The 27,804-nt window shown below is 40.0% G+C and overlaps 2 protein-coding genes, 1 non-coding gene and 1 pseudogene across 4 annotated transcripts; 2 read left to right on the forward strand and 2 right to left on the reverse strand.

The window, feature by feature from the left end:
• Positions 1 to 5,070: 5,070 nt before the first annotated feature.
• Positions 5,071 to 7,377, forward strand: LOC143621232 (putative hexosyltransferase MUCI70). Its single transcript, XM_077092730.1, has 8 exons — positions 5,071 to 5,266; positions 5,360 to 5,570; positions 5,721 to 5,830; positions 5,913 to 6,112; positions 6,207 to 6,310; positions 6,391 to 6,578; positions 6,644 to 6,843; positions 7,138 to 7,377. Exons 1-8 carry the CDS (start codon positions 5,071 to 5,073, stop codon positions 7,375 to 7,377), a joined length of 1,449 nt encoding a protein of 482 aa, XP_076948845.1.
• Positions 7,378 to 9,402: 2,025 nt separating this feature from the next.
• On the forward strand, positions 9,403 to 12,099 carry LOC143621233 (uncharacterized). Its single transcript, XM_077092731.1, has one exon. The coding sequence runs from the start codon at positions 9,403 to 9,405 to the stop codon at positions 12,097 to 12,099; it is 2,697 nt and encodes an 898-aa protein (XP_076948846.1).
• A 291-nt stretch (positions 12,100 to 12,390) lies between these two features.
• On the reverse strand, positions 12,391 to 18,032 carry LOC143621172 (callose synthase 11 pseudogene; annotated as a pseudogene). Its single transcript, XR_013151467.1, has 2 exons — positions 12,732 to 18,032; positions 12,391 to 12,637 (listed from the first exon to the last, which is right to left on the reverse strand). The product of XR_013151467.1 is annotated as a callose synthase 11 pseudogene (transcript).
• On the reverse strand, positions 14,945 to 15,026 carry LOC143621250 (small nucleolar RNA J33). Its single transcript, XR_013151483.1, has one exon. It is a non-coding gene; the product is annotated as a small nucleolar RNA J33 (small nucleolar RNA).
• Positions 18,033 to 27,804: the final 9,772 nt, after the last annotated feature.

Genomic DNA, 27,804 nt, shown 5'->3' on the forward strand with positions numbered 1-27,804 from the left:
CTTACTAAACTAAAGATTTTTTTTATATAATTATTTTGATTCAGGGAACACACATTTTTGGATGTTATTGATAGTTCTAACCATAAAAAAGATTCGGTACGAGTGATAATCGAGTTAGAGTTACGTGGCCAGTTTGAGATGAAGAAAGGGAGCAAAGAGTACAACAGTCTCGTACGCAAACTGCCCGACGTCTTTGTTGGCAAATCCGACCGACTACAAACAATAATACAAATAATAAGTAACGCGGCAAAAGAATGCATGAGGGAAAAGAAAGTGCATTTGGGGCCATGGAGAAAGCAAAGATACATGCAAGCAAAATGGCTTAGAGTCACGGAGCGGTCTGTTCACGACCGCAATCAAGCCATTAGTAGATGATGAATGATCTACTCGATCAACCAAAGTTAGAATGTCAATGCTAGCTATGGATTTTGTTGACGATTTTACCGTTAAAGTTTTGTAGAACATATATGATGTATTATGAAACCTTGTTACACTACACTTTCATTAATAAATAATTTCAACAACTTAATGTTTATTTTTCATTTGTTGTAAAAATTGTTGATATTATGAAGAAATTGGCTAACCTAAATTAAAAAAATAAATTTCTTTTAAAATTAAAATTTCATTTGTGCCAGAGATAGCCGGACTTTATTATATAACTATTTTATAAATTTATGAATCACCAAATTGTTTGAAATTGAGAATATGTTATCATCACTTTTAGTTCACATATTTTATAAAATATCGTTAATGAAGAAATGACTAAATGTTTGGGACCAACTTAATTTGGCACTTACGACATATAGTTCAAAATGTCTTTTTTATTTATTTTAATAATTCATAGATTTATTTTAAATGATGTGGAATTGGTGTATATAAAAATATTTTTTAATGCACATACATCGTTTTCAATCTATACTTTTATCTCTACCAATCATAAAACCTAATACGTTTTAAAGAGGTTTGTAACCATTTTGTCAGATGGAAGAATGTTACAAACTTTTATTTGAAAATAAATAAGGTAGCGTTTGGTATGCGGTAATCATAAGAGAAATGAAATGATTTATTGCTTAGGAATGGAAAAAGTAGTGTTTGGTTGCTCAATGGAATAAAATCATCAATTACACATGAAATCTCATTCCATCAAAACCATTCATTTCCACCTTTTTTTTTTCATTTCATTCCTTATTCACTCTACTTTCTTAATAATACCAGCACCTAACAACATCAACCACAACTACTACGACCACCACCACCACGCCGCCGTTGTCGTCGTCTCCACCACCACCACCTCCGCCACCACCGTCGTCGCCGCCACCACCACCTCCGCCACCGCCGTCACCGCCGCCACCACTAGCGCTACCACCGCCATCACCGCCGCCACCATTGTCACCGTAACATCACAACCATTGTCACTTCAACCATTATCACCGTCGCTGCCACCATTGTCACCGTAACCACCACAACCATTGTCACCACAATCATTGTCTCCGTCGCCTGACCTTCACCGCCACCACCACGTGACCTCCACCATCCTAACATCGCTATCACTACCAATGCTACCATCTCTTGACCATTGTGACCCCTCTTACCACCACAACCACCGCCCTTTCCACCTGATAACCACTACCACCACCGCCGCTACCATCATTTTCGTCACTGGAGTTACCACCACCACCGTCGCCATTACAGTTATTTTTTTTTATTTTTTTTGTTAAAAAATTACTTTGAGATAAAAGTGTTTTTATTATTTATATTTTATTCCTACAATTTTTTTTTGATGCCAAACAACATTAACTAATAATTAATTTCGTTCCCATATTTAACCAAATATGACAAATGAATGGTAATGATCCATTTGATTACCATGTTCATTTCATTCCTTTTTCCATTCCATTCCTCCTTCATTCCATTATCTCCAACCAAACATACCCTAAGTTGTTGAGTCTATAATTCAAACTAAATACTACAAACGTCTCTAATTGTTAGTAATTAAGGTTTAAATGTATATAATAAGATAACACACATAAGCCTTATACTCTTATTATTAATAAAAAAAATACACAGTCGAACCTCATCCTAGCTTGAGCTAGTGAAAACGTCTTTGGAGTCGAGCTTGAGCATCGAACACTGGCTCGACTCGGCTAATTACTTAATAAAATATACACGAGTCGAGCCCTTGACCGAGTTTAAGCTAGTATAAACTATACACAAGTTGAACCCCAGCCGAGCTTGAGCTAGTAAAAACGTCTTTGGAGTCAAGCTTGAGCATCAAACACTGGCTCGACTCGGCTAATTAATTAACAAAAAAAATACACGAATCGAGCCCATGGCCGAGCTTGAGCTAGTAAAAACTAGGGGTGAGATCGGGACCGAACCTGTACCCGAAAGTACACGCACCTAAAATTGATAAATCTTGGTACCCATACCCGTACCTGAATTATATGGTACGAGTACGAGTACAAGTACTTTGGGTACAATACTCGCTTTGGTACCTCTTTGTTTTTTTTTTTAAATCTCCACTAAACTAGGTATCTGTAACGACACGGTACTGACAATCAGTTATCTATAATACCGAAACCGTAATACCACAACCAGAACCGTAATACCGCAACCAAAACACAATACCAAAACTAAAAATGAAACAAATCAGCCATAATATAAAGTCCATTCCTTTTTCCTTTTCTTTTTTTATTGCTTCCTCAATTTCTATAGAAAAACAAGAAATAAAGTTAATACATGTTATTTAATTATATACACAATTACACATACATGAAATACAAATATACGAACACACACTATATGAATATGCACATATAGACTGAGAATGAACTTATTCAACTAATATATATTATGTTTAGAAAATCCTGCTGAAAGTTAAGTCATAAATGTTGGAAACCTAATAAAAGCCCTTACATATTCTAAATGGGTACGACCCAGTACCCGTAATACCCGTACTTGTACCCTCACCCGAAAGTACTCGTACCTATAATCAGTAAATTTGAGTACCCATATTCGTACCCAATAGACAGGTACGGGTATTCGTGAAAAAAAAATCTCATCCCTAGTAAAAACGTCTTTAGAGCCGAGCTTGAGCATCAAACACTGGCTCAACTTTAAGCTAGTAAAAACGTCTTTGGATCCTTACTCGAGCATCGAGCACCGACTCAACTCGACTAATTTATTAATTAATAAAAAAAATACACAAGTCGAGCCCATGACCAAACTTACGCTAGTAAAAACATCTTTCATTTCTCGCTCGAACATCAAACACTGGCTCAACTCGCCTCGTTTACACCCAAAAAAGAAGAAGTTGACATGAAATAATAATAATAATAATAAACAAATCATACAAAATTAAATAACAGAAAAAGCTTAAAATATGCTCTTCTTCATCTTCTCCATTCCTTCATTTCCATGAGGTAATAATAATATTAATAATAATAATAACAACAACAACAATAATAATAATAATAATAATAATAATAATAATAATAATAATAATAATCTCAATTCCATTGATTACATTACATCACATTGCATCCAATTAGGTCAAAATTAAACCAAATATGACGTCAAATAACGCTTCACGAGTAGCGAGTTTAGGTTCGTTAGTCGTACGATCATCAAGTAACGGTACTCTAGGGTTACATAACAATAATAATAATATTAATATTAATATTAATAATAATAATAATCAATTAATTTCGCCACCTAAAAAAGCTTCCAAGGTGTTTGTTAATAAGGAGAAAGATCATAGTAATAATAATAGTAATAGTAATAATAATAAGGCGTTCGTTTGGATCGTCAAATGCGTACCGAGAAAGAAGGTTGGAATGCTGCTGTTGTTGTGCATTGCTTCCTTTGCTGCTATGCTGTGGATTCTCTATATTGCTAAAGGTTTGTTTCGGTTTGCGGTTTCGTGTAATTTGAGTTATTGTTTTGTGTTCTGGTTGGATTTAGGGCTGTAAATGAACGAAACGAGTGAACTGTTCTGCGAGAAGTTCATTTAATTAAACAAATGAACATGAAAGCATGTTTCGTTTGCTTGTTTACGTTCATGAACGTTAGTTTATGTTCGTTTATTTACGTTCGTTTATGATCGTATGTTTATGCATGATTAACCTATTTAACTATGTAATTATATATAGTTTGTAAAAATAGTTGAACTATGTAACTGTATATTGCCAAAGGTCTGTTTCAATTTCCTCTAAATTGATTTACAATGCTGCATTTTGTTGAATTCAGGCTGTTTTTGTGCTAGTTTAAGTCTAGGCTTGTAAACGAACCAAACGTAAAGTTAAATGTTCGTGAACCGTTTATTTATTTAATTAAACGAACAAATATTAACACATGTTTCGCTCATTCATTTATTTTAATGAACAAACATGAACACATGTTTCGTTCCTGAACGCTCGTTTATGTTTGTTGATATATGTTCGTTTATTTTCGTTCATTTATGTTTACTTGTCTATGTATGTTTGAAACATTTAACTATGTAAGTTCATAGTTTTTGAATATAGTTAAACATGTTTGCAAGCTACCACTAACCCTAGTCACATCTTCATTCTTGGGAATTAGCTCTCGGCCTCCTATATTTCTACCTCATTCTGTCCAAGATAGTTAAACACAGAGTTCGATTTTGAATGTTTGTTTATGTTCGTTTATAGTCATTTATAGTTGTTTGCTTATGTTCATTTGTATGTGTTCATTTATGTTCGTTTAGGATGTTAACAAAGACGATCATTTTCTGTAAGAACGAACATGAAAATGAAACCGTTTGTGTTCTGTTAAAGTTAAATGAACGAAACGAACATGCCCTCGCTTGTGTTCGTTCGGTTCATTTACAGACCTAAGTTCAGCCTAATTATTCAGTAATCAGTTTGTGTTAGATTGCCTATCTGCCTCTATGTATATAACCAACTGATTTTATTATTCCAGTTAGGTGTTTGTTCATGATTCATTTTGAATTTTGAAGGTGAAATCAACCAAAGGAATCATTTCCCCAAAAGATTTTCTAGGTTTTCACCAAGTATCAATGAAAGAAATCATGAGTTAAATTCTGCATTGATGAACGGGAAGATGCCGGTCACATTATATGAAGATAAACGGGCTGTATCCCATCCACCACCACCACCACCGCCCCCGCCTACCGTCCATCCACCGCGTGATTATTTCACAGGCTACACTCTTCCTCCTGGAAACCCTTGTGAGACCTTCACATTGCCACCTCCACCAGCAGACAAGAAAAAAACAGGCCCTCGTCGTAAGCTTAAATCACCATTACTAATTTTGCAGTCTTGAATTTTTTTCTTTTTTTATTTATTTGCTAATTGTGTATTTATTTATGATGTTGCAGCGTGTCCGGTGTGTTACCTTCCTGTGAAAGATGCTATTGCATTAATGCCAAAATCACCATCATATTCTCCAGTGCTTCATAACCTTACTTACATTCATGATGAGAGTTTAATAAAAACTGAATTTGGTGGGTCGGAGTTTGGTGGATATCCTTCTTTAAAACAGAGATATGAAGCTTATGATATCAAAGAATCAATGGCTGTGCATTGTGGGTATGATTATGATTATTATTTTCTATAGATTCACTCATCATTCCGAGGGTGTTTCAATACATATACACTTGTTAAACTGATATCCAAACACCCATTGCTTAGTTTTCTAGTCACTAATCAGTTTCCGGTTTGTGCTTGGTTACATAAAAGGTTTGTGAGAGGAGATAGGCCCGGACGCAAGTCAGGATTTGATATTAGTGATTCAGATCTTTTTCTGATGGATCAGTGTCATGGAATCGTGGTTGCATCTGCAATATTTGGTATTTTTCTATATCATAATTATCATTATCATACATAGTTTACACATATGTATTTGTGTTTCTAATAGTGTAACTTTAACAGGAGCTTATGATTTGATTCAACAACCGACGAATATCAGTGAAACTGCAAAGCAAAACGTCTGCTTTTTCATGTTTATTGATGAAGAAACCGAAAAGTTTATGAGGAATGCAAGTAACTTGGATGATAGCAAGAAGATAGGTTTGTGGAACGTTGTTGTTGTTTACAATCTGCCATATGCAGACCCGAGGCGCAATGGAAAGGTAACATTTGACCAAATACAGTTGTCTAGTTGACTATTAGTTGGTTATCAAAAATGGTTTCAATTTTGACAACATAATGGACAACTTTTTGAAGGTTCCAAAGCTTTTATCACATAGGCTTTTTCCCAATGCGCGTTACTCTATATGGATGGATGGAAAACTTAAGCTTGTGGTTGACCCGTATCAAATTCTTGAAAGGTATTAATTTATAATTTATATTGCAATGTTATAGTGTTTTTTATATCGAATACAGAAACATATAATTTAATTGGTTTCAGGTTTTTGTGGAGGGAAAATGCAAGTTTTGCGATTTCAAGGCATTATAAGCGTTTTGATGTGTTTTTAGAAGCCGAAGCTAATAAGGCGGCTGCAAAGTATGATAATGCCTCCATTGACTTTCAGATTGACTTTTATAAAAAGGAGGGTTTGACCCCTTATACTTCAGCCAAGCTTCCTATTAGAAGTGGTACGACATTTTATTTATTTTTTAAATACAACTCAATATTTTTATTTATTTTTTAATTATTGCAGATGTTCCAGAAGGTTGTGTGGTAATAAAAGAACATATCCCAATATCCAATCTTTTTACATGTCTATGGTTTAATGAAGTTGACCGGTTTACTTCAAGAGATCAGATTAGTTTTGGCATCGTACGGGACAAGATTAGGTCGAAGACTAATTGGACCATTAACATGTTTTGGGACTGTGAAAGACGCAATTTTGTACTTCAGGTATCGAGTTATCACCATTCTTGTTTGACCCTTTATTTCTTAAACATGCATGTTGACTTTCAAAGTCAAACCGATCATTTCCAAATGCCAAAATTGATACGGATCTTTTTTCAAATTTGACATTAACATGTTTCCATTCGAAGAATTTTGTAAATAAGTTCAATTTAACTTGTGAATATTTTTCAAACCTCGAGAATTCATATCAAAATTCGAGTCTTGAAATCCATCCAAGTTGACCTTGACAGTCAAAGAGTTCATATTTATGACTTATGCTGATTCTGTTCTTTATAACAGGGATACCATAGAGATGTTTTGGAGCATTGGGCCCCACCGCCACCGGTTCTTGGTACACCTGTCATTTCCAATTCCCAGTCAGCAATTATCATCGAAAAGCCATTAAAAAAGTCTACAGAATCGAATCTAAGTAATCCAAAAAAGACACCATCAAAAAGACGCAGACGAGACAAAAAGTCGAGTTCCCGGGGACACAGAAAGATTGCTGCGGGTTCAAGAAACGCGATCACTCGCAGCTGAAATTAAATGTAAGCAAAAGCAATCATTATTAACATCATTTTTTAGTATATGTTTTTGTTTCTTCACTTAGATTTGTTGGTTTCCATTTTTTTGTTGTATATACAATTTTGACAAGTTATAATAATTTGTTTATTATACATTTTTTCCCCATCATTTTGTTGTAGAGATTTATGTTTTCTGATATAAAATATAAAAAATTGCATTACAAAAAATTCTTTCGACACCACACACTATTCGCTTGTTCAACCGAAACGTCTTAAGATGTAAAACTATAATCATTACCAGTCTAACAACTTACTGTAACAAATGTTCATACAATCACTGGACACTAATTAACGTATGTAACACAAATCACTCCAGAAGGTCTCACAATAATCACAGGAACACTAACAAAACACCAATAAGAGAGAATAACGATAAAATCTCATGATGTATGAACATGCAGCATTTATCTTTTCGTATATCATTTTTCGTAACATGAATTAAACGAAAACGATTCCAAGCAATAAGTGTGAACGGAGTGGAAATAACCATCCCGAGCTCCTCTCATCTCATCACTATAGTAACAAAAAATGATGGTTTTAGTGTTTATGATGTTCGTTTGCTTAATTAAATGAACACAACATCTCATCACGTACAGTTCACTTTGGTTCATAAATTCTACTTGATTCTTTAGTATTTGTAGGACCAATGAACCGACCACACAGTATTCTTAGCGGGTATGATCGTCTAGAGTTTAACGAGTCTCACGTGTTGAGTGGTCAGAGCCGGTTCATGCTCACCCCTAGTTGAATGTGATGCAATCACTAACTTTAAGTTATTTTCTAAAAAAGAAATGAAAAGGATAGAAAAGAAAAGAAAAGAGAATAAACTTTGACTTTCCCATAGTTACTTTAATAGGAAATTTCCCAAAATAACCATTTTTATCATGGTTTTTCACAAATAGTCCAAAATCAAACAAAATATCAAACTAGCCAAAAAAATTCAATCGGATCCGACTGAATTTTCGGACCTTTAAAATCGCGTCACGTGTCAACGTTTTAATGGATTCAATCGAATTTCTTAAAATTCCGTCGGATCCGACTGAATTTTTCATTTTCTACCTATCAAACCCAAAACCTCCATAACAACCTCCATCTCCATCAATCTTATTTCTTCACAAAAACAAGCAAATAAATAGTGCAAATCGCTTAGTTTTTCGAAAAGAACACAATCATATTGTTCAAATTTCACTCTAAAACACAAAATCAAAAACCCCCGAATTGAAAATCCAGGATTCGTCGGACAAATTAAACAGTCGGATCCGAATGTTCAGACATTGTTTCCGTCAGAACCGACTGTCTTCTCCTCCGGCGTTTCTTCCGGCTAATCGTCGGCCAGACACTTAAAACGTCGGATCCGATGGAACATCAGGCAATGTGGTGCGTCGTGATAGGCTACAAATTCAATCGGATCAGTTAGTGTTTTGGTTGGACCCGACGGAATAATATGGGCTAGTTTGGGAATTTGTTTTGGTCTTGAGCTAGAATTAGAAAATCTTGGTAAAAATGACTAGTTTGAGATTTTTCCCACATTAATTACACTCCAAATATTATATTACAAGTTTACATAACCATATACAAATTAAAATGGGTTCCGACGAAATGCAACATTCATGCTTGGAGGGTGAATATGGATAAATAACCTACTAAGGGAGCGTTGGAACGAAGGAATTTAAGGTTCTCGGACAATATTTGCGCTTTGTGTGAGGTGGAAGGTGAGTCAGCGGACCATATAACAAGTGTAATTTTGTTTTTGTGTAATTGTGTTTTCTCTTTCTTGACGGCCTCCGTAACACGGAGGTAGCTTGGTGGCTGTGTTGGTGTTTTTGCGGTTTTGAAAATAAATATATACAAACAGAAATGTACCACACCTAAAGCACAATGTACAACACTCAACAAGTTCATGAAATCTCTTGTTAAAAGATTCACCTATAATATAGATTCAGAAATAATAAGATTCGCCTACACACAAATCTGGTTCCCAATGGAATCCAAAATTAGGGTTTCATTTCCCCAAATCTTGATTCTAATTTCAACTCTTTTCTTCACAATTTCAAAATCAATTCCAACCCAATTCCCATACTCCAATTACTGCAACGACGTCGTTCCACAAACCCAATTAACCAATACCCAATTACCACCACCCAATTTCCCCAATTTAAACACCGCTGTATACACCCTAGGGTTTCAAAATCAAACCCAATTCAATTTCAACCCAATTAACCCCCAAGTTGCAACCTTTACGATCAAGAAAGCTTACAAGACTCAAGATAATCATACCCTTTACGTTAATTCGGTTCTTAACTTGATTGGACCGGATATTATTAACTATTTCTCCGGCAAGGTTTCACGGCGTGGGTTACGCCTTGTTAAGTTCCGGCCGCCCCGGTTTGTGCCACGTGGCGTCGGAGCTGAGTTTAGGCTTTCTGGGTTTTGGGATTCGGGTTCCGGGAAGCTTTGTTTGGTCGGTTCCGGTTCGGGTTCGGTGAGTTCGTTGCGGGATGTTAATGTTGTGTTTAAGTTAAATTATCCGAATTCGACGGTTCTTGATACGAGTTTGGTTACTGGTAGTTTAGAAAGTGTGTCGGTACCTGGTAGTGATAGTTACTTTAAATTTAAACCCATGTCGATTTTGGGTGTTTCGGGTATGGGGTATAATTATAGTTATATTGGTAAAGAGATCGAAAACGGCGGTTTTCGTGTTTACGATGATGGTATCGAAAATGTGGTGCGGGGTACGGTTGGTAAAGGGATATGCTCGGTTATGACATGGGGGATGAGATTTGAATTGGATTACGAGAATTATGATTGTAAGAACGTGTCGTGTAGTTTTGGACCCGTGGGCGATGAGATATTGCCGCGGTTTATGTCGGTTAAGGTTATTGATTGTTTGGAGGACGGGAAAGTGAGGTACATTTTGCAGTTTTCGAATTCGAGTTATGGGAAAGGTTTGTTGTTTTATCCGCTTACGAGTTTGGTTGTGGAAGGGGTGTGGGACAAGAGGAAGAAACGTGTTGCGTTGGTTGCGTGTCGAGTGTTTGATAACACTAGAACGTCTCTTAAAAGGTGTTCGGTTAAGTTAGCGTTTAGTTTTGCTTCGAGTTTTAGTTTAAAGCGTAGGAGTGGTATCGTTGGGAAGATGTGGAGTACGGAAACCGAGAGTCTTGGTAATGTTTCGTTTTATAGTCCCGCTAATGTAAATTCGAGAATCAAAGGTGTTTCGTACGAGCATACGGAATATGAAAAGGTTCAAAGCTTTTGTAAAGAAAATCTCGATACGAAAGGTAAAAAGGGTACCTACCCGGATGAGGGATCGCCGAGCTTGAGATTCGACATGATGGTTAGAAACAAGAAAGGTCAAACGGCGTATGGTTATGCATCTCCGTTATACATACGTGACAAAGTCTACACGCCTTTTGAAAATCAATGGAATCATAGTTCAACGAACGGGTATGTTAATGTTAGTTATGTGATTAGCTTCAAGGCCCGTGACGCGTTTGACTTTGGTGATCAAATCGGCCCGTCAAAGGTTGTCGAAATATCTGCAGAAGGTGTGTATAATACTAAAAGCGGTGTTATATGTATGATAGGTTGTAAGCATATGCCATATGAGAAATTTCAAAAGAAAAGATTATTAGACTGTGAACTCGTGGTAAACATTAACTTCTCGCCATTGAACTCGAAAGACGCGGGAATGGTTCGTGGGAGTATTAAAAGCACCCGTGAGAAACCCGACCCGCTTTACTTTGACCCGGTTGACTTCGGGTCTAGCTCGATAACTACAATTCAAGCGAAAGAGTCGATATGGAGGATGGATCTTGAAATAACCATGGTTTTAATATCCAACACACTCGCGTGCGTTTTCGTCGGGTTGCAGTTGTTTCATGTTAAAAAGAATCCCGATATGCTTCTGTTTATATCCGTTGTCATGTTGGTTGTGCTCACTTTAGCTCATATGATCCCGTTACTGCTCAACTTTGAAGCCGTTTTTATGGTTAACCGAAAACAAAACGTGTTTCTTGGTACCGATCAATGGCTGGAAGTTAACGAGGTTTTGGTTCGAGTCATTACAATGGTCGCCTTCTTATTACAGTTTCGGTTACTGCAGCTTACTTGGTCTTCAAGAAACGGTCACGAGAACCGTAGAAGCCTCTGGATGTCCGATAAAAAGGTTCTTAAAATATCATGCCCGTTGTACATTGCGATCGGTCTAACCGCTTGGTTTGCACACTCGCTACAAAATACTCACACGAAAACGCGGTTTCATTTAGCACACGAGAACGTAACGTTTTGGGGTGCACTCGAATCATATACCGGGTTGGTTCTTGATGCGTTTTTGATACCTCAAATTATGTTCAATTTGTTTAGTGACGTACACGAGACGGTTCTTGCTCCTTCGTTTTATATCGGGTCGACTATGGTTCGGTTATTGCCTCATGTATACGATCTTTATCGAAGACATAGTTCGTCGTGGTTTTATGACAAGATATACGCAAATCCGGGGATGGATTATTATTCAACTATGTGGGATGTTGTTATATGTTGCAGCGGGTTGTTTTGTGTTTTTGTGATATACATGCAGCAACGATTCGGGGGTCGATTCGTGTTGCCGAAGAGGTTTAGAGACGCGTTTTTGTACGAAGAAGTGCCTGTTATTATTCAAGAACAGCAAATTTTCTAAAGGTTTAATGTTGAGGTTTTTGTTGCATCTGTACACATAGTTGTAAAAAACAGTTATATTATACAAAAGTTCAATTTTGAAAATTGTAGCATTTTGAGATGATTATATATTTATACGCAGTAATTAGATAAACAATATATACATATAGGTATGTATACGAACAGAACGAACAAGGGTATGCTTGTGTTCATTAAGTCAACTTTACGCAAACAAATCGGACTAATGTTTGTTTGTTTAAAAAATGAACATGTTCGTTCATGTTCGTTTGTTTATTAAATGAACGGGCATTAATGAACTTCCCGAAGAACAGTTCACGAACAATTCATGCATATATAGATACAAATTGAACTGAAAAGCCTATTTACTGCTGCAACAAAGTTGACCTCTTAATACTGGTCAAATGTTACAAGGTTCAATAGCTAAACAATAAAAAAAAAGACAAAAAGACCCCCAAGCTTTCCAGTTTCTTCAAGGCATCTGTTAACAAGCAGCTTGATAAGCCCAAGGGCGTAACAGTCATTTTACATACGCCCGTATCCTGTAAAATCATAGATAAAACACAACCCAAATCAACGCATTTTTTATATATATTTACACATGAATCAAAAATGTCGTATCGAGAAATATATTACCTTGATCTCATCATGACTCGGTGTTAATATTCTTCCCGGTGAGAATCCTGGAAATCTGAAGCCCGCGACTAAACGCTTCATTAAACAAAATCCTCGTTTGCATCGCTTGAAACCCGGGCATCCACGACAAAAACGCAAGGGGGGCCAAAACAAATATCCCAATCAACATATCATAAAGCCGAGCCAACGACACAACCGAATCCCAAACAACCGAGCTTTCAAGAAACGGCCTCAAAACCTGTGCGATCGATATCATCCCCCACCCGGTTGGAATAAACGCCAACACACTCGAGAACAGATCCAAAACCGTTAACTTTGTAAAGTTCAACAACATCATAATCACGAAAACCACCACAAACGTCACGATAAGTTGCACGAGCCGGTACTTATGATGTTCCTTTGCTGCGTATTTATCTTGAGCATACGCGATCACAATGTAAACGGATATGATGGCGATCATGAAAACCCACGAGACCAAGTACACGCCAATACTCGTTTTATTATCGGCTATTTTGAGATGGTAAACGACCCCGTATTGGAAAAAGAAAAACCGTAAATCGAGTATAATTTCTAACAATTTCCCCCATAATCCGGTTGTTCTTAAATGATCTTGCTCCTCGTACCACCACGTTTCCCAGCTTACATCGGCTTTCGCCGTCGCCCCGCCACTGTAAAATATCCATCTCACGAAGTCGTTAAAATCATAAACCGTTTTCAACCAATCAAAACCCGACGGGTTAAACACAAACGGTGCCATGATCCACGAAACAACAAGGAACCAACTTGAAAAGTTTAGAATTATGTAAACGAAATTATTAATAGATAACGGGGTGTTCGATGCATACACGGTTAATATCACACCGAGCTCGATCGCCTTCATGAAATGACTTCGCGCGTATAACCGGTAGTTCTCACAAAAACTTTTATGTTCTACGACAAACCCACGTCCCGTGGCCCGGTACTTGGCCCCACCGTGAAGAATGGTTCGACCGAAGTAGTGGCTGCGGGTCCCCATCGAGAACGTGAAGAAAATCGACGCCAGTTGTAGCTGCATTGTTAAGTAATCCCACACAGCGGATAAAAACCCGTGTTCGATCGAGTTCTCGACTATCATCGGGAGGGCGGTAAAGACCCCGATCTGAACCACAAATTGTTGGTTCAGGACCACACTGAATGCTTTGTTTAACCGAACGTTGTCCAAAGCTGCACCCTCGACGCCACTCAACGCGAGATATAACCGGCCCCACAGAAACGTGTAAACCATCAGAATCATGATCATGGTGTTATAATAAAACCCGACTGTCGTGTAAAAAAACGACAACATGCGGAAGAAATCGAGCCGGTGACCTAACCGATACACGTCCCGACTCAAAACCTGTTCACCGTTTCCCGATGCAACTTTTGCTTCAAACATCGAGATCTGATTCAACCCGACGTCCCGACCTTTACCCACTTGAATATACTCGTGATGTGTCACGTTCCCGCCTCGTAACGTGCAGTTAAACCCCGCGAATATGTCTTCACTGATATTGATAACTTTAGACGCCTTACTAATCCCGCCCCGTGTCAAGAACCAGAACCGGTCAAACACGTCCGGGTGACCGTAATGCATTCGGACTTTTAACGGGTTCGCGAGCACGCGTTGACCGAGTGTCACGAAGCTCATTTCTTGAGTTGACATGAACCACGCAAGTGACGAAACCGAACCCGTAAATATGTTTTCACGAACACCGAGAATCGTCGGTTTTCGAATCCCGTGAGTGATCTTGAACTCCTCCAAAAGGTTTCGCATCTTTAACGCCTCCTCAAACGTATTATCTTGGTTCATGTCGATTGTTTGAAGCGCATCGCCCCGAGTGAAAATAATCGCGTGGTTTTGGTTCTCGGGTTTTCCTTCACCGAGCTTCATTGGACCCGGTAACTTGATCCGGTAAATTTCTTCCTCTCGCTTTAACTGCTGGTTATACTTCACAAGAACCGAGTAATACTCGACTTCCTCCCGACCCAACCGAACTTCATCTACATACGCGACCCGAAGCGCTTCGTTATTTTTCATCAAATTTGCAATATCTTCGGCTTGTGACTCGCCTTTTTTCTTTTGGGACCCGTAAATCTGGCAAGCGACAACATACGTGAACTTCATCATAACCGCACCGAACTCGTTCACAGCTCGGTTTTGGTTTAAGCTTCTAGAACCCCAAAGACCCATCGACTGTTTCATATCCATCTCGGAAGCCGAATCAAGATACGCAAGTATTTTAAGTGCCCGGTAATAATACATCATTCCCCGAACCGTTCTCGACAACGTCTGACCGCGATACGACGCCCAAACTCGAAGATCCTGGGACCTCGTGGTGAAAATCTCGTCATCATTTTTCATCCCGTCTCCCCGCATCCGTTCCATAAAATTCTCCCACTCGTCTTCGTATATCTTCTGCAAATAAAACAGTGTCGAGATCCCGTCATCGTTCGGGTTTCTTAACGCTTCCTTTTTATACAAAACATCCTCGTCATAGTACGGTGTCAAAACGCTAAATGCCATCATTTTCTCAACCTGCGGGGCCCGCGGGATATTCATAAACACCGAGTTGCTAAAAAACGCGATCCGTCTCCGAGCCTCAATGTTCTTCGGGACATCCCGCATAGAGTCCCGAGCACTTAAAATCGTTCTCAACCGCCGTAACTGTCGGTAGTAGAACGCGTCATCGGGTTTGGGAAACCGAACTCTGTTCACGAAAAGTAACCCCTCTTCGGTTGTAGCCGGGTTTCGCGGGGCGAGACCTTCGTTAATCAATATACTCATCGGTTTCTTAGATTTCGGTAGCTCTTTAACCGTATGCTCGTAAAGGGTTTGCAAAACAAAGACTAGTTTGGCCGTATTTTGATCCGGTGACAATAATATTTCGACTAGATTAATTAACTTAGCGTGGATAATCGGAAGCGCTTGACATTTATATTCCCGTGTAAACTGCCCGTTATGTATAGACATATTAATCGACTCGAATAATCTTGTAACGATCGCGTGTTCTTCAGTATTCTTTTCAATAATATTAAGTAACACAAACTGAATACAACAATACGCTTCAATAACCGCACACCGTCTATACTCACTGTTACAAATCCTGAACCAAACCCATCGGTCCGGCGCACCCGCGAGCTCACTCGCCTGGTTCAACGCAAGACGCAACTCGTTACACAACAATATACACGGCCACCGAACCACCATAATATCCCAACACGTTGGCGGTAACTCCATCAACTCGACCTCTTTATCACTAATCAAATCTTCCTCCCGCATCGTAAAAATAATCTCGTTCCAAATCAATGCAAACTGTCTCGCGTCAACCTGACTCGACTCCAGCTTCTTATGCGGTAGACCAAGCCCGTACCGAAGTTTGACCCGATGAATCGCGTTACGCAACATCTGAACAAGACTATCTTTCGCAACCAACGTTAGATCCTCGGGAATAATATTAAACTGTAACGCGCTCGCGAAAAACTGAAACCGTAACCTCAACTGTTCAATATTCCGAATCTCGCCCAAATGCGAAAATAAACCGATAATCGACCCGACAAAAGCCGAGAAAACCGTGTACCATAGCTGAATATCAACTAAATACATTAAAACAACCGGAACCCATATTAAAACAACCGCCATTCGGTTCGTGTTAGTGAAAAACTCGTGCCAGTTATACTGGTTCAATCTCAGGTTTAATAACGCTTTCGTGGGTGCAACGAGCGGTTTAATTTGCAGAAAGTAACTAAACGAGAATTTCGAGAGTAATATTACTATCCAAAAGAGTGTATACTTGACGTTATTAACTAACCCTTCCCGTAAACCTCGTCCGACATAGAGTCGGGAATGAAACCACCACGTTAACATGTCGAAAAGTACAAAATCGGTGTTTTCTATAAAGTTTCGGACCCACGGTAACACGAAAAGGATTAACGCGAGTACTTCCGGGATAATGTAAACCAAACCCGCTTTCAAAAACACGATTATTTTATCGTTCGCAGCGTCCGACCACAGCCCGTCCGAGTTTTTCTGAACCCAAATCTGAATGTAGAACACGGTAAACACGACAATCCACGTTAACGACACCGCGCTTTTCATAACCATACGAAACAAAAGCAGTTTCGAGTCTTTTGACACTAAACTGTACTGAGTCCCGGCGTCTAGAACCGACTGACCGAACCGGAGCCCGGCCCATGTAATAAAAACCGTAAGCAGTTCAACCTGTACATCCCGATCACTAATCGCTTCCCACGGGTACACAGTTTCACGCCAAGCAGCAATCATAGCAGCTTGAAAGAACAAAATTAACAAAACCCATAACCGATCGAAGTTTCTAAAAACATTCCAAAACGTTCGCTGCTCGACAAAGCCCGTTTTCCCAACCCGATTCGTCGACTTCGGGTCATCTACGAAAAAATTACTCGAAACATCCAACGGCCATTTAAGCTTCTTGAAACACTTCCGACTCCAGAAAAACTCGTTTATGTCGTCGTAGTTTCGCCACGCGCTATGCGGGGCGGTCCCGTTTCGACTTCTTTGAACTTCGGTTTTAATAGTTTTGTAAATGGGTGTGATCACTTTGTTTAAAAACGCGTTTTCCCCGGAGATCGACGGGTTAAACGCACGACCCGTGTTGACATCGATGTCTCTGGATAACACTTGGTTCAACTCCATAGTCATATGATGGTAAATATAGCAAAGACACTCCGGTGTAAACCGAAGGTTTCCGGCTTCTCCCCATATTAACAAATACATAGCAACATACAAAAGCTCGCGTCGGTGAGTCTCGGGGTTCTGTCGAATATGCGGGAGGCGAACCTGGGACTTCTTCCGTAAATACGAGCACCACGTCTCGTAGTTTTTAAGCAGCTTACGCCGAAAGCTATGTAACACCTTCGGGTCGAGGTTATCGGCTATGGCAGGCGGTGGGGATAACCGCATTTGCGAATTCGCGAGGTGGAGAACAAGATGCTCGCGTTGGTTCCGAACGTTATCCGTTTGGAACCCGAAAAACTCCCCGAGCCAGTCCAGTAAGTCCATCCCGTCTCGCCACTCACGAAACGGCGGCCGCCGTAAATCGCCCACGGCACGGAGAGCGGCCGCCGCCGCCCGTACCTCCGGGTACCGGAGAGACGGGTGGTCGGAGAGTAAACTGTGGATGGGGATTATGTTATACGGCTCCTCATAGCTCGACGCCTGCGGCGGTAGTGGTGGTGGCGCGTGGGGATTGTCACGGCCGCGCGTGGGAGCTGGTCTTTGCCTCAAATTCATATCTCATTAATAATCTATATCTACAACACCAAAAGGAATAAAAAGATCAAAGGCTTTACATTTACAATATGGATAATAATATTATAATTACTTTATGTGACAAAAAATGAACACGTAATGTAACAAAAGGGATCTTAGCTTTATACAATTTAGGGCTGGAACAATTTACAATTTATTTAAAATTACTAATAATTAACCACTAAAGTATATATATCAGAAATATATGTATAGATATAGATATAGAATCATGAGTGTAAAGTATATAAACAGAATCAAAGAAAGAACATAGCAGTACCTTTAAATTTTGTTGATGGAATCTTTGTTATCTGGATTTTGAATTTTGTGTGTGATGGGTTTTTGAGTGGAAGTTAGAGAGAAATAATAATAATAATAATAATAATAATAATAATAATTATTATTATTATTATTATTATTATTATTATAATAATAATAATAATAATTATTATTATTATTATTATTATTATTATTATTATATTATTATTATTATGGCACGTGAGGAGCGCGTGGGGGAGTGGGATAAAGGATAAGTGGGGCCCACACGAAGTGAGTGTGTGTTGTGTAAAAATCAAAAAGACATTGTGGTTTTGAGATACGAGAATAAGTAAGAAGTAAGAAGTAAGAAGTAAGAAGTAGAAGACAAAAGTCGTAACAGGTGTGTCACGTGCGTGGCATATAATCTATGTATCATGTATGTGACGTTGTAAGTTTGTAACTCATAAGGCCGCCGTTACGGTGTGGGTGGTACAAGTCAAAGGAGGTTCAAATTCAAACTGAGTTTTTATTTTCTAATTAACGTTACCTAGTTTTCCGAGTTTCATTTAAGTAGAGAAAAGAAAAGGAGGATAATTAAAAGAGAAAAGAAAGAGAGGAGGAGGAAAATGTGTCACTTTATTTCGTGTTTCCGAGTTTAATGAAAATGAAAGGAAAGGGAAAGAAAATGTAGGAGTTAATAGCCAATTAATGATACAAACACGTTTTCTTTCATAATCTCTCCAATTTGAAAAAATGATTATACACTTAAATTTTCTAGTATTTTCTCTCTCTTCCCCTCCCCTCACACCCTTAAAAAACCTCTGGAACATGATTTCTTCACATTTTCTTCTCCTTTCCTTCCCCTCCCCTCTTTAAATAAGACTCGGGAAAACAGAACGTGATGACTTGACTCAATCATTTCGGTAGAAAACCTACAACTACAAGATGACTGATATTTGTCGGTTTCATTCCCGGTAATATTAACTAAAACGATTAGTTTTAACATGATAAGTTAAAAAACTTAATGATTATTTTAACTATACTGGTACAATATCTATACACTACGGATATCGTGTACAACAAAAATGTATGACACAAGCCCGTTTTAAGGTGGTATGCAAAAAGTTACATGGCTTGTATAGCTTTACTAAAACTGATTAATGATGTATCGGTGATGTGTTCTCCAGAAGGCATGGCTCGTATGGTATGTGGGGTTACATGTCTATATTAGCCAACGGAGTTACGTTTTGGTGTTGTGGTCAAGCGACACCATACTTTTTCTCGTTTTATATGTTAACTTATATTAAAAGAATCAAGTGACCCCTAGTCGTTTTGCACAAAAATTTGAATCAAAGCAATATTTTGTTACTTTTATTTTATATATTAATAAAATAAAACTCAAATTTTGATGAACCTTTGTTTGATTTTTTCGCAGTGACGTTAGAGTTAGTATATAGTTGAAAGTTATAACTGTATGTAAACATTTAATCAAGTCACCATGGGAGCTTTATAATTTTTGTTTGAAAAATTTGTCTGGATCATTTTATTTCAAGCCGATCATGTTTTTGAGATTTACTTTAGATAATTAATTAAAATTGACTAAAATATATAAAGTACATTAATAAAAAATGAAAAAGCATCCTAATTTAAAGTATTGCCCTATTGGGCAACTCGTGTATAAAATAATATATAAACACACAACTACACTAGGACATCTTACATCTAGTCTAATTTTATATGTTTTATTCAAACGCTATTGCAACAATTTTTTATTAGAGTTCGTTGGTAAAATCTTTATAGCTTTAGGAGCCTCTCATTATTCTATTTAGAGGTTCTCTATTTTATTTTATTTTCTTTTTTGTTCTTTTATCCTTTTTGAACATGTGACAAAGGGTTATGTGTATGGGGTATGAGCTGTTCTTTCTTATACGTCTAAACTTACTTTACTATCACTTTATGTTGATTAGGTATATGTATACTTCTGGCTTTAATAATTCCCAAATGATATACTTTTAATAGACATGTAAAAGAGGTATATTTGTATCAAATATGTAGAAAACTAAATAAATAAACAAGTTAGTGTGATAAACCAATTTAATATAATAATATAATGGGTGAAATGTGTCAAATTAAAGTAGTAAATACGAGGCAAGTACGAGTATAAAGGAATAACTATATAACAAAAACATATTATCGACAAGGCCTTGATATATGCAAGCGAAACTGACTTGTCCTTTACTGGTCCATTTATTTCAAATAACTGTTTTAAGTTAAAACAATATTTCAAATTCTCCGAAATCCATGTTGATATGCATGATGATGAGTCTCCAAGAATATAACTGGATACGAACCTAGTTGGTTACGTGCAATGCATGACCTATGGAATAACTTATTAGTAGTATGGATGTAATAACATAATGAGTCTCACATGCTAAATACATGTGTCATATCTCCAATAGGGGAGCCAAGCCCTATAACAAACTCCAATAGTGACTCATCCAGAATGGGATAACAGATGGCTCGCCCGAGCATGTATGATATAAATACCAATGCATGACAACTGTAATGAGTTAATCACAATCAATTCACTGGTTTTTTTTTTTCACGCCCATTTTACATTTATACTCTCTCAAACAAGTCGCTTATTTCTAAAGTTTGAGGGTGGTCAAATAAGTGACTCTCCCTCTCTATGACAAGCCTAATCGGTGTTTTATTTTACATGCTAACAAGTCTCGGTAGTTGGATTGTCTATACTTACCCAATTGAATCTAATTAATTCTTAAAGCTTCAAAGACAGACAAATTCGAGTCCAGTCAAAGATAATATTGTTTTCGTTCTTAAAATTCTTCATCTTCATAGTTTATATGATGAATTTCCCGATATCGGTTTACCTCATTTTGATACAATAGAAATTTACTTATAAGAATTAAAGATAATAATTAGAAGGGTTAAAAAATAATGAAACCAAAAGATTTTATACCATCATTTCATATTTATTATATGGTGACATGTTGCGTAAAGAACTTGAAATACAACCCAGTCAAACTAGATAAAAAGTAACAACTTGAATTATGTTTAATAGCTTTTCTTTTAGTTTTGAACTTTCTAAAGTAGTAGATTTTTTTTAGCTTATAAGATAAATAACTCTTTTTGGCTCGATCTTTCTCTAACTCATCTTCACTCATCACGATCATGTTAACTAATTCCATCAAATTAAAATGAGATTAAAAAAATAATTTAAAAACACGTTTCAACACATAGCAAGTTCAACTACAACGTATTTCAAATCATATGTTTATGTTTATATATAATTTGAAATATATAGGCGATCAAGTTCATTGGTGAGTTAAAAGTAGGGGTATGCAAGAAACCGAAAAAACCGAACCGAAACAAAAACTGACGCTTTGGTTTTATGTTTTTGAAAAACCGCACTAACGGTTCGGTTTTGGTTTCGAATGTAACAAAAACCGCAAAAACTGAACTGAACCGAATTCCTAAATTTTTGTTTTTTTATATTTTATATTAAGTAATTTATAAGAATTTAATATATATGTAACTCCAATATTTTTGATCAAATGTACAATAGTCTATTATTTTAAAATTAACAAAATTAATTATTTTTTGTCTAACTTTTTTTTCGGCCTAAAATTTTCAAACTCAAATGGCAAAAATCGAAAATACCAAAACCGAACGGCTTCAAAAAACTCCAAAAACCGAAGTTTTGGTTTTCGGTTTGGTTTTAGCCAAAACCCGCACCGAACCGCACCACGCACACCCCTAGTTAAGAGACACGAGTTAAAACATGGAAAACGAGGTACATTTTGCAGTTTTCAAACTCGAGTTATATATGGGAAAGGTTGGTTGTTTTATTCGCTTACGAGTTTGGTTGCGGAAGGGGAGTTGAAGAGGTAGGTCCCCGCAAAGCCCAGTTGGACCCGCAAGACACACCTTGATGGGGTACGTCTGCGCAAAGACCAACTGGTTCCGCAAGACCCACCATGCTCAGAGAGATGAAGACCTTACACGCAGTAAGCCAGCTGTTCCCGCAGGAAAGCCTCCCTTGGTACAGTACTCTGCCTGTTCCCGCAGCTATGGGTACAAGCTGAGAAGGAAGGCTACCCGCACTAACAGTAAAGCTACACGCATAAGGCACTAACTCTTAATACTTCAGCAATGTCACCTGAAGAAGGAATGAGCAAGGCGGGAATATTCCCGCCCAAAAGAGCCAGTTCGTATGCTTCTGGAAGATCTTTTGTACTATACCTGCCAAGGTATGGACAAAATAGACAAGATCTGACCAAAGCAGCCCATGAACCAATCACAGGGTGACAGCTCACCGACAATAGTACGAGGAGGAGCATGCTCCAGTACAAAATGTCACTATCAGCCGCTGCCTACCCACCAACCCTCATCGTGGCACGTACATAGCCTGTAGTTGGTGGAAAAGGAATAGTACACAGCCGGCCATGTCACTATCAGCCGCTGCCTACCCACCAACCACCAGCATGGCACGTACGTAGCCCACAGTTGGTGGAAAAGGAATATTATACAGCTGGCTGTACCTGCTTGGAAACCTACCTTCGGCTATAAATACTCCAACACCTTGGAACGGTAACAGGACAGATCATCTGATATTATCTTATCGTCTCTAGCTATTTCTCTTAATATACACTTATATTCAGAGCAATCTAGTCTGATTCTCACGCCGGAGGGTGGTCACAAGGAGGAACCCCCCCCCCCCCTTCTCAGTGACGAGCTCACGGTGTCTGTTTTGCAGGTCGAGAAGAATAACCATCTTTGCCGGACCTAACCCTCGTGGGAAACATCTACTTAACCCTAAGATTATCCTTAATCTGCCGGGGTCACTTAGTGTTTCTTCATTGGCGCCATCCGTGCATAAAAGCTAGAACTAATTCTTTTTCAGTTTTTTCAAAACCTCTGGAAAGATGGTTAAGGTTACTCCGATGCCAAGGCCAACGAGTGACCAAGAAACTCCGGTAACCACAACCCCAGCTACTGGGGGGAACACCGGCGAGTACACAATTTTTACGAACACTACCCCGGTTACCCAAGCCGGGGCAAGTGCAGTAAACAATCCTTCACTGGGATTCACCGATACCCAGTTGGAGAGACAACAGACGAGGCTCCCCCGCCAAACACTTAATCAAGTTAAAGCGTGGGCGGAAGCACGTCAGAAGGAATTCCAAGCAGAGTTGGATGAACGCTTACGTTCACTCCAACAGGCTGACGAATTCGGAAGCACTCGACAACAGCTCAACATGAGCAATGAGTGCGAGTACTTGGACGATGATTGGGAGGAGTCCGACAGTGACGCAAACCCTCGTCATAGGACGAAAGGGAAGCGCAAGGAAACGAACTTCCAACCGAGAAGGAATTTTAGAGAAACCTTCAAACCAAGGAACGCGGGGGGAAACCCACGTGACTTCTCCAAAACCTTTAGACCAACTGTTGCAAATGCGGGAACGTCCAAGTTTGCAAGGGACATTGCGGAAGCAATCGCCCCGAAGAGTGCCAAACAGATGTCCAAAATCGGCACTTATGATGGTATATCCGACCCAGACGATCACTTGAACAGATTCATAGCGGGGGCAACCGTCAGCAACTGGACGGAACCCACGTGGTGTTATATGTTCCAGATGACGCTGGTTGGAGCGACCAGGGCGTGGTTTGATCGTTTACCGGTCCACCACATCTATGATTGGGCGGACTTCCAACACAAGTTCAGCCAGCACTTCAGTCAACAGAGGAAATATACTGAAGAGCAGTGGACGATCCTCAACTGCGTTAGAGAGGAGGATGAATCTTTACTAGACTTCATCACTCGCTTCAACTCGAAGAAGCTGAGTCTGGGCACCATAAGCGAAGATCTTGTTCGCGCCGCTTTCATCCAGGGCGCCGAATACCCAGAGCTTATCCGCACGTTGACGGGTAAAGACGGCATGCCATCCACATGGGATGCCATCATGACGGCGGCCAAGCGCTTTGCCGAAACGGAGAAGCAACTGGGTAGGAATCTTCCCCAGAATACAAACCTCTACACGCAGAGGACTAGAGAAAACAACATCCGGACCGCCCGGCAAAACAAAAAGAGGAAGCTAGGTATTTGGCAGTCAAGGGTAAACTTTGACATCTCATCCAGCTCTCGCCCTCTAGTAGGCGGAAGGGATAACACACACCCATCAAGCCGAAACCCCCGGTGGACGCCACTCACCAAAAGCGTCACGGAGATATTTGCCACCGAAAAACTCCCATGGCCAAAAGCTCCAATGATCCGGCAGCGACATAACGCGGATCAGAGCAAATCCTGTGACTTCCACGGGACTAAGGGTCACACCACTGAGGAGTGTACATCCTTGAAGGATATTGTTGAAACATTCGTCAAGGATGGAAAACTTACACACCTTGTGGCATCAATCAAGAATGGAGGGAGGAATGATAACCGATACAAAGGCAACGGACGAAAGCCCGTTGACATCAGCATCCACATGGTTCATAGTAACGTCAGAGGAAGAAAAAGACGAATGACAGAACCATGCGCGTGGAAGGAAGCTGAGGTGCGCTTCCCGCGAGTGCCAGGAGGACCCAGCAAAGAAGGCCCTATCGTCATCAAAAGCCAGCTGGGGCACTACATCACTTCCCGCACTCTTGCTGACAACGGCGCCTCGTCAACGGTTATGTACAGGCAGTTCTTCGACAAGCTAGACGACGAAGACAAGGAACGCCTGGAAACGGTCTACGCCTCGATGGAAGGGTTCGACGGCAGCACAAACACCCACCTGGGTATCCTATCTTTCCCCGTCATTCTCACGGACGGGAAACACTCCCGCACAGAAGACGTGGACTTTGTCGTAATGAGGAAGCCACACCACACATACGACATTCTCTTCGGGAGAGACGGGATGGCAAGATTCAATGCCGTGGTATCTTCAGTCCACGGCATGATGGGATGGCCAACAGCTGAGGGTGTAGCGATGATCACCGGTATTCCCCAGGTATGCATCGCATCTGTCTCATCTAAACCCAAACCAAAGATGGCTAAACCAACCATCACCGAACCCGAAGAATGGGCCTTCAATGGCAAATACCCTGACCAGGCTGTTACCATTGGCCCAACAGTCACTGATCCTACGCGCACCTTACTCAAACGCTTACTACAGAAAAACGCTGACATCTTCGCGTGGACACCAGCTGACATAACTGGTGTACCTCGAAGTAAGGCAGAGCATAAGCTCAAGTGTGACCCGGCTTTTACGTCAGTCATACAAAAGCGCAGAGTAATGGGGGCGGAACAAGCTAACGCGTGTAGAACCCAAGTCAAGGAACTCCTTGACGCGGGCATCGTACGCGTTAGCAGATATCAAACATGGGTTGCAAATCCCGTCATGGTACCGAAATCTAACAAACAATGGCGCATGTGCATAGATTTCAAAGACTTAAACAAAGCATGCCCCAAAGATTGTTACCCGTTACCCGAAATTGACCTTAAGGTAGATTCGTTAGCACCGTTTCGCCTTAAATGCTTCCTTGATGCGTATAAGGGGTACCATCAAATCCACATGGCCGTTGACGATCAGGACAAAACCGCATTTCGGACGCCCGATGGCACATTTTGTTATCAAATGATGCCATTCGGACTTAAGAATGCCGGGTCCACATACCAACGCCTGATGGACAGAGTTTCATGCCCAAATTGGGAGGAACTTAGAAGTCTACATGGATGACTTGGTCATCAAAAGCCCTGAGCCAGAAGCGATGTTGAAAGACATCGAAGAAACTTTCAACACACTCAGAAAGATAAACATGAAGCTCAATCCTAGCAAGTGTTCCTTTGGCATGGAAGAAGGGAAGTTCTTAGGAGTCATTGTTACTAAAGATGGCTTCAGAGCGAACCCTGAAAAGGTCGAAGCCATTATCAAAATGGAATCACCTACTACCATCAAGCAAGCTCAGAAACTGAATGGACGACTAGTCGCACTTAACCGCTTTTTGGCAAACCATGCGGATAGGTCGTTCCCATTCGTGTCAACATTGAGAAACTGTTTAAAGAAAACGCACTTCCGCTGGACACCAGAAGCGGAATCAGCTTTTCAGGAAATTCGGTCACGCTTGATCGAACTCCCAACGCTCACAGCACCAGAAGCGGGGGAGGAATTAATCCTATACCTTTCCGCCACAGAGAGCAACCGGGGCAGTCCTGCTAGTAGAGCGAAAAGGCATCCAGATGCCAATCTACTATGTTAGCCGTGTCCTAACAGACGTAGAAACCCGGTACTCTACCCTGGAAAAATTAGTCTTAGCACTTGTACAGGCTTCACGCAAGCTAAGACGATATTTCCAAGGTCACCCAATCACCATTCTCACCAACTTCAAACTTGCAAACGTTCTAGGCAAACCCGAATTGTCAGGACGCCTAGCCAAATGGGCAATAGAATTGGGAGAATACGCGATAAAGTACAAGCCAAGACCAGCCATAAAAGGCCAGGTCTTGGCCGACTTTATTGTAGAAGTCCCCGCTTCGCTGGAGAAAGAGTGCCAGGAGGAGGCTCAACCCTCTTCAGCACAGGACATCGATGATGTCTGGCGACTCTACACTGATGGAGCAGCCAACAACGAGGGTTCAGGCGCAGGGTTGAAACTAACCAACCCAGCAGGCCAAGAATACACTTACGCTATTCGACTGGATTTTCCAAGTACGAATAACGAAGCGGAGTATGAAGCATTCTTGGCCGGGCTGAGAATTGCGCGTAAGATGGGAGTGAAAAACTTGGAAGCCCACGTGGATTCCATGTTAGTAGCCAACCAAATAAACGGGACGTACACTGCCGTGAACGACACAATGGCCCTGTATCTCGCACAAGCAAAAACCCTTATGCGCGATTTTAACGATTGTAAAGTCATACACGTCAAGCGTAGCGAAAACAAATCTGCGGATGCGTTAAGCAAGCTTGCATCATTAGCCTTCACCCACTTGGGAAAGGACATCCGCATTGAACTCCTTGGAGCACCATCAGTCCCGCACAAGGAAATCTGTGTCATCCAAACCGGCACAGAAACGTGGATGACACCAATAATAAATTACCTTGCGGCGGGTATACTACCAGAGTCAAAAACACAGGCAAGAAAAATACGCTGTAAAGCACTGAACTATCAACTCATCGATGACATCCTTTACAGACGTAATTTTCTTGGCCCACTCCTAAGATGCGTGGACAACCAAGATGCTGGCTACCTCCTAAGGGAAGTGCACGAGGGCATCTGTGGAGTACACGCAGGTCCACGCGCTGTTGTAGCTAAGCTAAACAACGCGGGATACTTTTGGCCGGGGATGCATACGGATGCGCTGGCATACATCAGAAAGTGTAGGTCTTGCCAACTCTACGCACCCAACACGCATCGCCCGAAGAATGAACTTGTTCCAGTCACCTCTTCATGGCCATTTCAGAAGTGGGCCATCGATGTGACAGGCCCATTTCCCACAGCAGCAGGGAACGT

Source organism: Bidens hawaiensis, unplaced genomic scaffold (assembly GCF_021521415.1).
Source record: "Bidens hawaiensis isolate Kalapana, Puna unplaced genomic scaffold, B.hawaiensis_p1.1 tig00002772_1, whole genome shotgun sequence".
NCBI lineage: Eukaryota > Viridiplantae > Streptophyta > Magnoliopsida > Asterales > Asteraceae > Bidens > Bidens hawaiensis.